This window comes from Balaenoptera acutorostrata, chromosome 18, assembly GCF_949987535.1.
Source record: "Balaenoptera acutorostrata chromosome 18, mBalAcu1.1, whole genome shotgun sequence".
In the NCBI taxonomy this organism is placed as follows: domain Eukaryota; kingdom Metazoa; phylum Chordata; class Mammalia; order Artiodactyla; family Balaenopteridae; genus Balaenoptera; species Balaenoptera acutorostrata.
Window position 1 is genome coordinate 3,633,663 of NC_080081.1, and position 17,971 is coordinate 3,651,633.

General features: G+C 41.4%; 1 protein-coding gene across 1 annotated transcript in view; it reads right to left on the reverse strand.

The window, feature by feature from the left end:
- Nucleotides 1–17,971, reverse strand: part of MYO16 (myosin XVI) — a 545,489-nt gene that overhangs the window by 364,324 nt on the left and 163,194 nt on the right. The window contains exon 3 of the mRNA XM_057532523.1: nucleotides 9,194–9,264. Within this exon, the coding sequence (XP_057388506.1) occupies nucleotides 9,194–9,264 (71 nt within the window). The remainder of the gene's footprint in view (nucleotides 1–9,193; nucleotides 9,265–17,971) is intronic.

A 17,971-nucleotide genomic window follows, 5' to 3' on the forward strand; every position in this document is an offset into this window, starting at 1 on the left:
TCAAGAATGTACAAAAAGGACAATGCAAAATCATGGTGCACATTCCATATGGAAGAAGATCTGAGGGGTGCCGTTTTTGGGACACATGGAAGCACGTGGGACAAAGGCAAACACATGAACTTTGAAGGATTAGTTTCAGTTTTGAACTAAGATATTTGTGTATCTGATGTTCCCTGTTATGTGTAGCAATAACAAATGGTCCCTACCATCAGGGCCTGATTATGTGAACCATGACCCCATCATCCACACTCACTGCAAGTTTGGGTACAAAGACTGATAAGGTGAGAACCAGAGAATAAAAGCTAATACATCCATTTTAGAATTTGGGGCCTGGACCCAATTTCTTTTAGGAAATTCATATGCAAAAAATTCTTATTCTTCTCTCTTTTTCGTTTTGATAGCTCCCTGCATAATCAAACCGGATGTGACCTCGTCCTTCTGTGCCTGTCAAGATGTCCTCAACCTGCATGTCAGAAATCCACATTGATGATTCAAAGATACCTAAGGTTTAGCTTTCAGTCTTTTACCAAAACACAGTTAATTAGATACCATGTTTAAAGTGATACCCGCCCTCTCAAGTGATGTAAGTTTTAGATTCACATTTCAGAGGATCATGAATAATAATTTGACAGCAATAAGTACCTTCTAATCACACTTGTCTGCAAAGATGATGATGGCTGAATATTCCTGGTACAATGTTCTTACAATATTATTGCTATATAGTAAACTTCATTCTCCCTAGAAAGAATTTTCATCAAGCTAGCAAATCCTCCTCCCAATTCAGGTAGTTTTTCACCATGTTTAGCAATTTCTGGGGACACTTTATGGAACCATAAGAATGGCTGAGGCCCCGCTCTGTCACCCTCAACAGAACTCAGACAACATCAGTTATTTCCACCTGGAGACAAGTCCCCAGCTCCTCCTGTCACTATCATCTCCTTCTTGAAGTGCCAAGCAGGACTAGCTACATAATTTATGCAAAATGAAAATACAGGGCCCTTTATTCAAATATTCCTAAGAATTTAAAGATGGCGACAGCAGAGCATGAAAGCAAGCTTGGGCCCTTCTAAGTACAAGGCACACGCCTTGAAGCCTGCCCTGAATTTTGAAGCCCCTTGACCAACCTGCCTCCCAGGCGCCTCATGTCCACACACTCTTCCTTCCACTGGACCTCTGGAACAGTCCATTTCAAGTAAATGTTCCTCATCTGGAAATTTCCAGAGAACCTAAGTGGAAGAAATCTCTCTCTCTGGAAACACCATCTCTCCTGGAGCCTTCCCCTGTGCAGGTAAAGTTATTCTTTCCTAGGACCCTGAAGAAGCTGGGTTATTGTCTCAGCTTATCATTGATTCTTCTAGAATCACTGCATGTTCACCTTCATGTGCTTCTTTCTAAGATTCACTCTGTCCTTACATACAATGCTCTTCCCCCAACCTGGTCCAAGCCTTCATCAAAGGCTTAGGAACCATGACCACGGTCTTTGCTCCACTTTTGAGCGCCACCAAACAATGAGGCATCAAGTACCTTGGGTCACCCACCCTATACGAGAGTTTAAAATGTCTTCCTTCCAGTACTCAGGAATCTTCACCTACATTGTACTCTAGTTGCCCATTCCTCATCACCAAGATTAGCTCCACGCTGAAATATTAAATTCTGCAGTCCCAATCTGTGACCAGAATATTCCATTCTGCCTCTTAGGGTACACTTAGAAAACAACATGGCCGATAGCTCCTTCTTCTGAGACGTTCATGGAATTAACCAGGGTTAGAAAGTGACCACTTACACTTTCAACACCAGCTCAGTAGTTCACAATTTCTCTGGCAATGCATCCTTTCACTCATTTTTAAGTTTGTAAACAAAGGTGATATTTCTCAACGTACAAAAACCCACTACAGTGTGAATTACTGATTCAGCCCCAAAGACTCTGAAAACTATAGAAACCAAATCACAAACAAAGACAATTTTAAACTTCAAATGTGTTGTCTTTTCCCTCCACCTTATCATAAGGGGTATTTTATATGTTTTAGTTCTGGTTGGCTAAGGAGCAGCATGTCCTGAACGACCCTGAAATCTACCCTCAGAAAATCAAAAATTCGATATACACTGTGTTCACACACCAAATCCTATGGTTCACAAATGTAAGTTATCTTTTGCCAGTTTTTTTTTTAAACTGGAGTCAGATCTACTGTAACATAAGTTTTCTCGATGATTATCTATTTTCAGTATCTATTTTCCCTCCTGTGTGTTGATTACAAAGCCATTGGGACAGAGGAGACCAGCAAAGAGGTACTAGGCCAACAACCAATTTGATGCAGATTCATTTATTGAGTGGATACCATGTGCCAGGCCTCGTTCTAATATTAAAAACTATGTATTTCTGCACTGCCTGGCAGCTCTGCGGGGAGAAGCAACGGGATTTACACAGTCAATTTGGATTAGCCAAGTTCCATTTTTTTGTCCTGTGTTTACGGGTTCTTAGTGGTTCAAAAACATTTCTATAATCAGAGAGGGCAGAGACAGAGAGAAAGAGACAGACAGAGACAGGGGAGAGAGAGAGAGAGATACAGAGAGGCAGAGAGGTAGAGATTCATATCAGTAGCAAAACGAATTCAAATCTGTTGCAATTTCCAAAATTTTTGACATCACTCTGGAACTTCCATATGGTCCTGTGCATTCAGTGTCAATTCCATGGGCTGTCCTTTTCAGCCAGTGCTTGGATCTCTGCAAAGTCACTCCCATTTCTCTGCCACTATATCACATTGAAGGATCATATTCATTACAGTGTCATCTTGAATATACTTCTTATCATTTTTGCTTTTCATGTATCTTCTCTCTGGTAAATATTTATACTCCAGATTACCTTGCCATAGATAAACTATCCAGAATACTCTGCGTTGAAGTACAGTTATTATTTCTACCGGCATTCCAAACAGCACAGCTTCCGGCCAATTGAACCAGACTCTAATTATGGAACAGGTCGTTGCTAAAGAGGTTCAGATGTACCCCTGATGCACATTCTGAAATTTTAAACTCCTAATAACACTGTTATCCTTTTCAGTGAACGTAAACTCTGCTCCTTCAGCTGCAGCACTGGTTTGCTTCGCTGTGAATCGCCAAGATTCTATTAGGCAATGCTGTATTCCAGGCACTGTGCTTGGCAATGTATACGTAAAGGACCATGACATGGGAATCACCCTTGAGAAATAGACGGTACAGTTCAATGAGACTGAGGGTGTACAGAGCATTCTACAGAGTCACAGCAGAGGGTCCCCAACTGCCTGGTAAGAACTGGACAATTAAGTATGGGAACACGAGGGTTAAGGGGCAGGGGTTGAGACATTCATAATCCACTGATTAAATACATATCCACTGAGGACCTGCCACATCCCCACCATACGCCAAGCCAGAGGGTTGGTATTATGAACTAGATGTCCTCCCTAATCAACAGCTCACATTCAAGGGGGCAGTCAAAAGAGGCGGCCAAAAGAGAGATAAGATGCGCAAGTCCAGTGAGCCATAGAGCCACCTTAGAGGAGCAGCCCAGAGTAGGAAACGGTCTAAAAAACACTGAGGAGGGATGAAAATAGCCATTCGTGGGATTACCTGAAATCTGGCATGTCTAGAGAGTCAATTAAATGATTGGAACCGTTTGCTCAAGGAAGGCCTTTCTGAGTGGGGGAGTTTCAGACTTCCCTAAGGGAGAACCTTTCAGGATGCGACACTCCAATTCTCCTAGAAAGATCCACACCAGTGGTTTCAATGCTGGTTGATTGAAAATTTTGTTGGAGGGGAGCACAGTCCCAGGAAGTCTGTGCCTAATTGCCTTCACCCTGTAGGAAAGGGTTCTGATTCTTTACAAAGAGAATTCCACTGTTGCACAGATAAAACAAAACAGAACAAAACAAAAATCTCACCAGTAACTTCACTTGGGAATTTTTGTTTTTTGTAATTGATGTTGAATGAACCAGTTCCATGTGATCTATTTACTCAAAATGGAAAAGTCACTCCCTTCAGTTTCTGACGGCCTTCCAAAGATCTCCACAGCTTGCTCTTCCGTTGCTTTTTCACCCCCTAGGTCATGCACATGGGCCATCACAATAAAAATGCACCCACAGTTTGCAGAACAAAGGTATGATTTTCATCCAGGATCCAGCTGGATACTGATCTACATCCTGGACTCAGACTTTCCAGTTATGATGCCATGATTCTCATGGACCAAAGAGATGTGGGATTTTAAAAAGCAAAGCGCAGTCGGGAATTTGAATCTTAAATCACATCCTTGAAAAAACGTAAAGGGGCCATTGTTCACAGCCAATGGCAACTCTACTTCCCATTCCCACGACTTTGTATCATCCTTCAGTCTCACCAGACATCAGAACGGCCCAGCTCTCTTTCTCTCAGTGACATCGTCCTTTCATTTCCATCTTGTCTCTTCGTTTGCCTCTCTGCTTTCTGTTGCACTGTCCTGTATGGATGTTCCCCCCAATTCCACCACCCCCAGGGAACTCCCCAGGAAAATCCCCTGAAGAGGGCATGTTGTCTTCTGGTAGGATTCATTTTTTTGCTAGAAGGTACCCCTGCAGCCTTTACCCTTTTTTTCCTGGGAAAGCAAAGGAGTTACATGATCAATGCCCAGATGCTCTGGCAAGCAGGGCAAAGTATGGATAACTTCCACGTAGGGACTCTTTTTGTTCTTTAATACCTAGGTAGTTTCTAAAGTAAGATATTCCTTTAAACATTGTCTCCAGAGTCCTAATATTCTGCTTCTTTTCATAGCATAATATTTTCTGCTTGATTTTAAAGATATGAAGCCATTGAACTGCTGTTGCTGTAGTAGACTGCTAATTATCTCTGCTTCTTACAGCTCCTGAGACTTTAGAGAAACTTAGAAGAAAGCCCAAAGAACAGCCCGATTCAGAGACCCAGATATTCTTGTAAGAAAAGAATAGTGATTGAAACTTTTAGAATTTAAGCTTCTAATAAAAACATAGTTCTAAGAAGTATTTTGTATTAATTTGTTTTATTTATTTTCATCTTTTTTTGGCCATGCCACATGGCTCGTGGGATCTTAGTTCCCCAACCAGGGATTGAACCCCGGGCCCACGACAGTGTAATTTCTTTCATTATGTGAAACATACATGCTTATTATTTAAAACATTCAAGCAATATGTAAAAGAGTAAAAAACGAGATCTTGTCTCCTCCCCAACCTGAGTCACTGTTAAAAATTCCTTGTCTATTCTTCAAGATTTTCGCAGCTGTTGAGAAGATTCTCCGCCCTCACCCCTGCCACCATGTCTACCTGTCTTGAGTGTAACATATACACTATTCTCTAATCTGCTTTTGACATTTACCAAATGTCTTGGGCATATTTGCACATCCATTGCAGCTTGTTTTCATCAGTGACATGGAACTCCACTGCTTAAATGCCTGCCTTTATGTTAAAATGAGAATTCACCAGGTAAAAGAAAGAAGATTTGCCTATTTCTAATGTATTTCACTTAAGCTTCACTATGGTCTCCTGCTGTCACAGCACAGAATCAAAAGAACTTGCATTTCATACTCCATGCAAGAGGGTTTCCTTACAACCAACCAGGAGCTCCTTCTTCATAGCTTATGTATGAAAGGTCATAACATAAAACTCTGGACAGCATTTTAGCAAAGTTCCATGTGATTCTGTTTTCAACTCCATACATAGCATTGTTTCTTCCAAAGAGTTACAGCTGAGTTTTTTCTATATTGCCCTCACAGAGCCTAAAATCTTAGGGTGCAGATATTGTTACTTGTTGCCATTATTTCCCCTCTAATGGTACCTGATACTTGCGATACACTTGATTCATAAATTATTGAACGAAGAGTAGATAAACATGCAAATTCAGACTTCCTGTTGAAAGTTTATTTAAAAGATGATAAAACTAAAGATTGTATATGATGAAAAAATATTAAAACCTGTGTGTCAATTGTCTACCTTTAATACAGAGGAAATTATTAATCTACAACGTAAAAGTTACTGTGGCATTTCTAACGGGAGTGTTCCCCAAATCTCCACTTACAGTCAGGTGCTCAGTGAATAATAATTGAGTTAAACAAGCGAAACTCTGGGGAATCTCAACAACTTCCACTACTTATTCCTGATGCCCTGCATGAGCATACGATGCCATTTTCTCAAAGACGTTGCTCTAACATTATATAATTAGAGCTTCGGCGCTGATAAAGCATCAGGCTTCATACTGCAGGATGCCCAAGAGGTGGGCTGAGCACAGAGCTGCTCACACTCTACATATTCGAGGGCGAAATTGCCTTTTTCAGTACCTAAGCAAGTTTGAAACCCTGTAATTCTGTCTCTCTGGCAACCTGCAATTTTTCATTTGTTTTTATTTACTCAGTAACCCAAGGAAAAGGAGGCTCAGCGCTGAGCCCACATTCCTGCAGCCGTCAGGAGGTTTACTTACATGTATTCCGGTGGCAAAGCCGCTTTATCTTAGTCTCACAAACAAAGTCTAACAGTATAAAAATGCAGTGTGTTTGCACTGGACCCAGAGCTAATGCAGCGCTTCCCATCCACCTCATCACCTTCACCTTCTCATTTCTTCTTTCTTCTGACTCTACTGCCTTATTTTTCTTTCTCCCTCAGAAAACTAAACTCTATTAGACTGTGTTTTGCATCTTTGCACCCCTAATATCTATCACAGCATTATATATTAATTAAGTAAGTAGTTAATGGGCTAATGTGCCTACCAGACAAATCTACTGAGCACCTACTAAGTGCCAGGCACTTCCCCAAGTGCTGCAGATATAACAGTGATGAAAGAGGCCAAGTCCTAGCCCTCCTGGAGCTGACAGTCTGGGAAACAGAACATAATCACTTGAGCCTATAATCTGTTTGGTGGCAACCGTGTTACAAGGAATCAAACAAACAACCGCATAAAAGTTGAGCTGATTGTGGGGTGGTGGGAATGGACTGCTATATCCTTTGGGACAAGCCCCGGAAGGTTGTTCTGTTAGATGATTTTTGAGCAGAGAGGCGAAGCAAGTGGGGGAGTGAGCCACGCGGATTTCGGCAGGGGAATGTTCCAGTGGAAATAATGGTGAAAGCACGTGGGCAGGGGCATGGTGGGCACATTAAAGGACCAGCTAGAGCAGGAGGGGGGTCCCTGGAGATGAGGGCACAAAGGTGTGGGCACATTCCACGTGGCCGTAGCAGGACTCTGGAGTTTTCCCTGAGTGGGAAGGGAAGTTCCTGGGGCAATTTGACGGAGTGACACGATCTGGTTGCTGTGGGAGAAACAGACTGTAGGGTCGGGGACGGGGCCAGGGAGGTGAGGGAAGAAGCTGCTGGTCCAGGGAAGAGGGAGGGTGGCTTGTCCAGGTGAAGAAGGACGGCAGCATTCTGGCTGTATTTAAGGTGAAGAAAGCAACCGCTGCTCTGCTGATTGGGAAGATTGAGTTTTAGGTGCCCGCTAAAGTTGGATACATCATATACTGGGTTGGCCAAAAAGTTCGTTTGGGTTTTTCCGTAAGATGTTACAGAGAAAGCCCAAACGAACTTTTTGGCCAATCCAATATATGAAGAAGTGGCCATACTTCTCTTCCTTTCTCTCTCTTTCTGTCAAACACACACACACAGAGTAAGAATACATTACATTCCTGGTTAATACCAACAATGAACTGACATGATTTGTTCAAAGCAAAGGTCTGTCTTCCACTAGCCCAACTGGAATAATTCGTTGTCTGAAAACTTAATCCAGGTATCACCGGGGAATTTACTGTGGAAAGACTACAGTATTTATAGTTAGATGGTCAGCGTTTATGCTCCAGTACTATCTACTACTGTGTGAGCTTAATTCTTCTATTTCTCAGCTTCTTACCTAATAAAGTACTGGACCTCCTGGTAAGGATTCCAAAGATAGTGAACAGAGGAGAATCTTTACCTATGGAAAGCTGTTCAAAGCATGTCCTTAGTCTAAGATTGCTTGTCAAAACCAAACCTAGGATCCAGGACTAATGAGCCCTTGAAAATGTCACGTAAGCCACGTAACGATCGGAGGAGAAAACAGAGAGGTTTCATAACCAAAACACTCCAGAGAAGGAAACGGGAATCCAGAAATCTCTCTTTCCATCTCAATCAATGCTGGAGAGAAATGGCTTGCGTTCTTCTATGGTGTTCCCCATCAATATTCGGACTTATTTTTCCACTCTTCTGCATGCATAATACGACTGCCTGCACCCCAGATGCCTCCAGTCTTGGGCAGACACAAGGTTCTCTTGTTGGCAGTGGTTCTCAACCTTGGCTGTAAATTAGAATCACCTGGGGGAGCTGTGCCCCACCCCGATGTTCCATCTGCATCCCAGAAAAATTAAGTCAGAATCTCCAGGCTGGGACGGAGCTGGGAGGCAGACGCTGGCATTTTACAGCTCCCAGGTGACTCCAGGGGGCAGACAAGGCTGAGATCCAATAACAGATTAGGGAGCTTCCATTAGATCAATGCGCGACCTCCGTTAACATGGATTGCTCTAATGTGAGGAAATAACAGCATTTTTAAAATATTGGTAGACAATTCTCAATTAGGTTTTTATGTTAATTTTGGCATTTTTCAAAATCAATTTTTAAGCTTTAAATTAGCCCTAAAGACCACTAAATGGAATAAATATTGACATCTCCTTTTACTTCATTTTTGCCCTTAACTGAATCAGCAAAAATTTCTTGCATGTAAAACTACTGTATTTATTTGTTTATGTGGTTACTTACTTGTTTATTCACTTAATCGTTCCCTGCTTGTTTCCAAAAGAATGTAGTGAAGTTTTATTCACATTTATATGATCTGGGCCAACAAGCAGAGAATAGTAAAAACTCATTGGATCAATAAAGAAAGTGAAAGAAAGGATGTAAAAGTAAAAGAGAGGATGGCTGCCTAATGCTCTATAATTGATACAACATTGTTTTGCTTATTTGTTGAATACTATTCATGTTCAAAAGCATCTTCTTTAGGGCAGAGACTTGAACTCCATTATTTACAAACTATAATGTGAGTAATTAACAAATATTAATGTATCACTATCCAAGCCTGTTAACTTGAAACACATCATTTTCTGATCATCAGTTACACTTGCATTTTGCTACTGAGTTTGGAGCCCATCATTGGTTCCCCTTCCACTTGGTGTCACCCACGCTCACCCGGTCATCACAGCTCTTACCAGATGGAGCAGGGACCCTCCTGAAGACACGGGCATGTGGGGGTCGGCCCCCTCCTTCAGGAGCCGCAGCGCTGGAAGAATGAGAGAGGAGAGTTACGCGGCATCTTTCTTCAACATCCTGAATCAAAAGGTGTAGCATTTCATTAGTATCTAAATCTCAAATAGCCATGAAAGCCAAAGGAGATGCATGAATCGCCATCTGACTTTTTGTGTATTTAAGATCGGCAGTGTTTCTCTTCACATTGAAACTTATGTCTTGGTTTGTCAGCATCACGACCCATTACAGCCATGCAAATTATTCAGAAAGGGGAACACACTTTTACAATTATTTTTTTGAAGTGCCTGGCTTGTGCATCCTTTATAGAACAAAAATAAATAAATAAAAAGAAAGAAATGACTCCACTAGGCTCATGTATGCTTTAGTTCACTTCATTTTTATTTTTTTTTAACTCATTAGGACTCATTGGCTTAAAACAATAAAAGTTTACACTTTGTACATTAAACTTCCCTTCCTGCAATTACCCCTTAGCCCTGTTTCCATCATTCTCCCAAAGCCATGTGTATCTAAATTAGTAACGTCAAACAAATCAAAACAGATGCTACTCATCAGAATAAAGGCACAGCTGGAAAGTGACCTATGTTTCCATTTGAACAGCAAAGGTGGACTGGGTAGGACATGGAAAGCCCTTGGGAGATTGATTATGTCTCATTCTCTGCAAATTGCCATGGGCTCCAAGAGGTCCATCCATTCCCCAAGACACTATCCCAGTTTCCACGGTTAATGGCGGTATCGTAACTTTCATAACAAGCCATTCATGCTTTTTCCACAAATAACTAAAGCAACAGTTCCTCTTTTAGTCCATTATTACACAGAACGGTACAAAATGGTTCAGATTCAAACTCATACCTCACTGAGCATATTGTCTTTCCTTTAACTTTCTCCGTAATCCGGAATGTCAGCAGTACACACTCTTTTCTGCGTCACCCCAAATCTTCCCTGTGTTCCAATCTCTAGTTTGTTACCATCTTCCCAGCTCTAACGGTACAGCTCAGAGGGCAGACACAGTTTCTCCTCCTGCACAGCTTTCTCTCCAGGAAGGCCATCTCTTCGGTGATGTTTGCAGGGGGTATGAACAGGAGATAGGTCAGCCCCTCCAACACTGGGGGTAACATGTGAGAGCAGAGACAACCCCCACGCAGCCCAGCACATCCTCCAAACAGCCTTTCCCGAAACTGGAGCACCCTTTGTCCAAATCTCTCTCCTCAGGGAAGTCAGACGCATTCCTGTTCTCTGACCAGCAGCAGCACTTGGACTGGTTCCTTGATCTTACAAGCTCCAGCCTCTCCCAAAAAGAAGTGCCTACGTAGATGCACGTCTACAACCACTCATTGACCCAATGGCTTTCCCTTGATGATCTTTCCCTTGATGATATTCCTTCTTCAATAATCTAATTCTTTTCGTAACGTAGATTCTCCTAATGTGGGTAGTTTGCTACAAAAAACTTGTTGAAGGTGTAGATCTTACAGGATCAGTTGTAAGCTGAAATCACATGGCTCATGCATTTGCTGACTCAGGCATCTCCCTTATCAGCACTTAGGAGAAAAGTCCAGGAAGGTGAGGCCTTTGCCTTTCTTTTCTTCACTGTGTTTCTATGAACCAGCCTGTTGCCCAGCCGTATGTAGACACTCTTTGTCACTCCCTTTCTTGGCCTCTCTCTACACATACATATAGTAAATGGATGCACATCTTGTTCCCTCACATACTTTTACACTTAATTTTAAAAAGTCTGTTCATGACAACAGAAAGTTCATTAACTATGTTTACCAATGGTTTTCTCAGAATCAAAATTGCACTTTTACCCTAATATTCATTTGTTTAGCAAATGAAATCATTCATCTTGAACGAGCTGATATCTATTTGGTGCTTTGTATTCTTTACAGCAAAGAATTTGTACTAGTGTGACCACAAATAGAGAGGAAGATTATATTATATTAGTTAAAACATGAGTAAAATACTGTCAGATTTCTACATAGAATCCACCATGCACACATGTGGTGAATTACACATAATATAGATCTGTGATACACTGGCCTTGGGGTTAGACAGATTTGAGGCCAAGCCCCACTGGGAAAGCTAACCCACCCTCTTGGCACTGCATGAGGATCACTAAATGATTTATATATTTTTTTTTTTTTTTTTTTTTTTATGGCTGTGTTGGGTCTTCATTTATGTGTGAGGGCTTTCTCTAGTTGTGGCAAGCGGGGGCCACTCTTCATCGCGGTGCGCAGGCCTCTCACTATCGCAGCCTCTCTTGTTGCAGAGCACAGGCTCCAGACGCGCAGGCTCAGTAATTGTGGCTCACGGGCCCAGCTGCTCCGCGGCATGTGGGATCTTCCCAGACCAGGGCTCGAACCCATGTCCCCTGCATTGGCAGGCAGATTCTCAACCACTGCGCCACCAGGGAAGCCCAATGATTTTTATTAGTATAATTACTATAAGTCATGAAACCCATAATAATATATCACTGAACACATATCTTAAGGTTTACTCTAAATTTTCTCAAAACCTTTTGATTATTAAATGTTGAATTTAAGTGTAGGATATAAGCAACACAAATTTACCAATATTCATTGAAGGATGAGTGTACAATTTGTAAAGCAGGATAAAGAGGGTGAAGAGGACAATGTAGGGGATGGTGGGAGAATGATGAGGGGCAGTGAACAGTCCCTTAGGAGTGGCAGATTGTGTGTGACTTGGAGGAATTTGTTGTGGAGGATATTTTACATCACACTACAGGAGTTGGAAGTCATTCTGTGGCCAATGAAGAGGATCACAGGATATTAAGCAAAGGAGGAAAAGATCCCTTAGGTAAGTGCTATGGACTGAATGTATGTGCCCCCCCACCCCCCTCCAAATTCATATGTTGAAGCCTAATCCCCAGTGTGATGGTATCAGGAAGAGGGGCATTGGGGAGGTGATTAAGAGGTAATGAGGGTGGAGCCCCCATGATGGGATTAGTGCCCTTATAAGGGGGATGAAGAGACTAGAGCTCTCTCTCTGCCAGGTGAGGACACAAGGAGAAGAAGGTCATCTATAAAGTAGGAAGCTGGGTACCACCAGGAGCCAAATCTGCTGGTGCCTTGATCCTGGACTTCCCAGCCTCCAGCACTGTGAGAAATCAAAGTTTTTTTTAAGCCACCCAGTCTCTGGTATATTTGTATATTTGTCAGTCTGCAGCCTGAGCAGACTAAGACAATAAGAGAGGTCAGCACAAAGGCTAGAGGGGGTCTCTTGCTCCCACTTGCAGTTTAAATCCTGAATAAAGGTTCAGGCTCAGATGAAGGGGGTGATCCAGTGCAGCCTGAGGGTTCATGGCTCTGTTTCAGAGGATGCAAAATGGACTAACCAGCCTGGGACACAACAGGAATCGGAGCCACCACTGCAGAAAGAGGGGTCTATGGCAGCACTGACAGCCAAGGTGGGACTAAGCCATCTGGTTCAGCGAGACCATTTACAAGCACAGAACATGCATGGGTAATCTCCACAGGATCAGGTGGGCCACAGTGGTGTGCTTGTGAATGCTCAAGGGCAGATGGAGATGGAGATGTTCAGATGATGGATGGATGGATGGATGGATGGATGGATGGATGGATGGATGGATGGATGGAAGGAAGGAAGGATGGATGGATGGATGGACGGATGGATGGATGGATGGATGGGTGGATGGATGGATGGAAGGAAGGGTGGATGGATGGATGGATGGATAGACGGATGGATATGCATCTAGGAATTTACTACACATTTTATTGCTATAAAGGCTGTGCAGCCCACAATTTATTGTAATATCCATAGCCAATTGATTCTTACAGAATGATTTAGATGATTTTTACTAAAAATTCTTGTATCCACAGCCAATCTATGGTTACAATTAATGAATGTGACCTTGAAGTTTTGGTTGATATTTTCATTGACATTACGGAGTATGGGCCAGAGGTCAGGAAACTATGAGTGGCAGGCCAAATGCCGTCAGTGTATAGCCCTTGAACTAAGAACAATTTCTGCGTTTTGAAGGGTGTGTGAGGAAAAAACAATAATTTAAAAAACCCAAAAAAGTCCAGAAGAATGTATAACACAGACTGTATGTGACCACTAAGCTTAAAATATTTAATATCTGACTCTCACAGAAAAGATTTCCTAACTCCTGAGTTAGATTAAAGTGAAATAATCTTTATAATAATAATTCTCTGCAAATATATTGAAGAAAATATCACTTGCATAATAAGTACACATTGAGCTTTTCTAAGTACGTAGGGTCTGATACTGCTCTCAGTACTTTAGTACAAGAATTACATTGATTCTCCCAACTCTATGATACAAATACTATAATTGTATTAGTATCAATACAATTGATAAGGAAACTAAGGCTTATAAATTATGTGAAGGAAACTGAGGCTTAAAAATTATGAGATGGTAGCGTGGTGGATCTAAAACAGTGTGGCAATATGACTCCAAGGATTGTGCTCTTAACCATGGAGAGCATCAGGACACTACCTCTCATATCACAAGAGAGTTGAAAGGTCACCTTCAACTCAGGAACCACAACAGGAATCAAGATCTATGTTAATGTCCTCATAATAACTAATTTTGTAGGAAACTGTCCAAATTCAGGTTAAAACACTTTCTCCAAAAAGGTATGGGTTCATAACAACTTTGGAACAACACGGTTGGAATTGACAGTCAAGTGGAATGACACCACAACTTGGGAGTCTTTCCATTACAATAAAATCTGCAAGGAAACAGCCTAAGGAAAAACAGCCATCTGGGGACCTAACAGAATAATGAAGTTTAGGCTCCTTTTATAGGGTTGCTGCTTGGAACTGATTCAGCATTTATTGTATATTTGTGGCTTCATCATCAAGCTGCCACAGAAACTCTGTCGAAATGTCTGCGTGGGGGGCATGATTTGATATTTAAAAAGAAACATTCAGTCTCGAAATCTTCAGCTATTGGGGTAAAAATGGATGAAAATACATCATCTTTAATAGAATCTGCAGCTGTCTTCCCTGATGTCCCCACCATCACCAACCATAACCAAACCCAACGGTCCACCTGATAATTATCACTTTAAGTGTCTAGATATGACTGTGATGTATCTGTGTTGATGACAACCAGCACATTGATATAGCAACTTGATGACAGTAAGCGCTCTGGCGATCACAGGAGCTGGGGTGAACATCTGAAAGTACAGCAAGCTATGACTGCTCTCACACGATTCTCATAACAGTGGGTCTGTATTCACAAGGATTTTATGTTTGAAATCAACAGATCCAAGGAAGAGTGAAACAAAACATAACCATGGGCTCTAAATTTTGTCCTCATTAGAAGCCCTGCAAAAAGGCATTTTTTAGACAGAGGGAAGGACAGATCACGTGGCAGAATGTTAGCAAACAGTCCACCTGGTTGAAGGGTACGTGGGCTTTCTTTGTATGATTTGTAAGTTTAATTTCATTTCTAAATAAAAAGTTACAATGAATAGCAACAACAAAAAAAGCCAGTGTCATTTTTTCCTTGCAATGATAATAGAAGCATCAGTGTCAGGACTTCTAAAAATGTAGGACAGAGCTTCCATGACAATTGACAGTCTTCCGAGAAATGCCTGAAAAAGTTGATCTGATATTATATGTCAATAAAGAAGGGAAGCAAAAAAGAGGAATAGAGAAGTTATGTTATCAACGCCACAGAAATGCCTATTTGCACAGAACACTGCTTAACATACAGGTTTCCTGCCCTACAGAGAACTCAAATTTTAGGATCTCTAGGAATGACTTGAGGATGGTTTTTTGAATTGCTTTTCATAGCTCAGTGCTTTCCAACCTACTTTTCATTATTCTCCCCCACTAAGTTCCACCATGAAATTGTAAAACCACATACATTCTGGATGTCTGCTGTGTACTGTAGACCCACAAAGGGCGACAGACCCTTGTTAAAGCTAAGATATTTCTCCCTCAAGAACCGACTTTTCCACCGCTGGGGGCTATTTCTCCCCCCTTTAGAATCATACTCTTGTCCACCTCCAGTTACTCTGATTCAGTAGTTTAGGGATGGAATCAAAAACTCTGCATTTTAAAGAAACACTCCAGGAGATTCTGGTGCCAGTGTCCCCCTAAAGATATTCTGAAGGAAAAAAAAATGGCTAGGATTCTACTATCTCAGCAAATTACCTCTGAATACCTCAACTAGAGCAAAGGGATTAATAAGTAGAAAAGTGAACAATTCATGGCAGTTTCTTTCCCATGAATTGGCCATTGAAAACTTGGTCCCCACTGCTGGGTGAGCCACAGTATTCCTTAGAACACACAATTTTATTCTCAATAAATTGTTGCAAAGCTTAGTTATCCAAGCCTACCTAACATGAATCTTGGGGGCATTTGGAGAGGAGAAGGTCAGGGTGTTCATGGATGGGGGGCCTCCAGTCAGTACACAGCCTGAGCCTGGGGCAATGATTCTCAACCCTCACTATGCTTTAGGACAGCTAGTAGAACTTAAAAAGATATAAATGCCCAGGTTCTGTCACCAAATTCTTAAGCCCAGTCAGTCAAGGATGTGCCCATCTAACCATACATTTTTAATGTCAGGGCATCTCAGTGATTATAATACTGGGAAGAGAGGCAGCAGTGGAAACCAGGATCCACAAGGCTGTGTAGCTGGTTTCCAGCTGGTTTCCCAGCCTGGCAATAATCGTAAGAGGGCCTAATGGGTTTTGAAGATCATGGTGAGTATCTGCCTCGAATCCATACTCAGGTGAGTCGCTCAGTCACACCTTAAGTGGTTGTTTCTGATTTGGGTCAGGTCCACGGGCATCACCAGGACACTCAAGGATTATACCAGCCACTCTCTTGGAAAAGGAGACCACTGAGGTTGGGGGATGGGGTCAGGGCTGCAGGAGGGTTCCAGACTCAGCAGAGAACTACAGACTCATCAGCTTGGTGGGCCTGAGAAGCAAGTGGGTGGAAGCCCACCTAAGCCACACTCACCTACCAGACTTTGGGCAGTTAAGACCAATTCCATATTATTTGCAAGGGGCTTAAGATTTCTGCTTTCCTACCCAACCTGGTTAAAATTGGATCTGACTAAAAGGCCAGAGACTGTAAGCATGAGATCCAAGATCCCCATTGCCAGGGTGACCCAAATCTCCAATCCCAACCCAGTCATGCAGCTGTGACCAATGCAACAAAAATCCAGTGAGTGTCTTTTATGTGCTTTTATGTGCTATCTTAGAAGTTGGGGTGTGGCAGAGGAAAAATGGGAAAAAATCCTGCCTTCATGGAGCTTATCATCTAGTGGACCGGTGGGTGGAGAAGACAGAAGACAAATAAGAAATAATTAGACACTAGAGGGATTTGCAGTCCTTCTAGAATCCGTGGCTGAATATCCTGAATCTGTCTTGGAAAAGTATTTGACATTTATTTCTTCAAATGTTGTTTGTAACCCATTTCCTCCCTTCCTCCTTCAAGGACCTTGCTGACATGCAGCTGAAAAGATATTCAGAAAAATACTATTATCAAACTCACCTGTTTTATAGAATTCTAGCATATATTACAATGTTACAGTATATACGTCTGGTGGGAATCAGGAATGGCTCCTGGACCTAAGCCAATCCTAAATCATTAACTCTCAAAATATTCCAGAACAGACCCAGAGAGACAGCTCATGACAACATGATTTAAGTGCATCATATTTCTTCAGACCTTGATGTGGAAATAGTAAATCCAGAATGCACACAGTATAAACACACGCTTCACTTTTTATTTTCTTTCTCTATAACCCACTGTCAATTTATATTACATAACTTTAAGATGCTCTTTTCACATGCCATTGCATTGTACTATATCTTTGTAGGAAATCATATGATTATATATGTGTGGGCCTCATTCTGGACTCTATTTTATTCTTTCATCTACTTGCTCACTTTTTGACAAATCATAGTTGCATATTTTTGCAAATTTTACTGTGTTTCATTTCAAACTAAAAGATTTTAATGAAAATTTTGCTATATTACTGTATAAATAATGAATACTAAAATTTAGGAATGTTGGTTACTAAGTAGTGACTATTCTTCGCTAAACTGACCCACTAAACTAATATCAATGAGAACAAAAATAAAGTACCTCTTCAAGGGAGAAAAGAAGATATGAGATGACAAAGTCCTCCTTCATTCTCCAGGACATTTTCTTATCAAAAAAGCCAAGATACATCGCTATCAAAACCCACAGCTTTTTTTTTTTTTTTTTTTGCAGAAAAAAGAAAAGCTGATCCTAAAATTCATAGGAAACTCCAAATAGCCAAAACAATCTTGAAAAAGAAAGAAGTGGAAAAGAAAAAAAAGAAAGAAAAAGTAAGTTGGATGACTCACGTTCTGACTTCAAAACTTACTGCAAAGCTATAGTCATCAAAGCAGTGTGGTGCTGGCCTAAGACAGACATATGGACCAATGAAACGGGACTAAGAATGCAGAACCCATAAACCTATACACCTATGTTCAACAGATTTTCAAAGATAGTTCAAGATCACTCAGTGGAGGAAGGAATAGTCTCTTCCACAAATATTGTTGCTAGGATGATTGGATGGCTACAGTAAATTTTAAAAATAAAGAAAAACAACAAGTATTGGCAAAAATGTGGAGATGTTGGAACCCTCATACATTGCAGGTAGGAATGAAAAAATGGTTCAGTGACCATGGTAGAAGTTTAAATGTTCTTCAAAATGTTAAACATAAA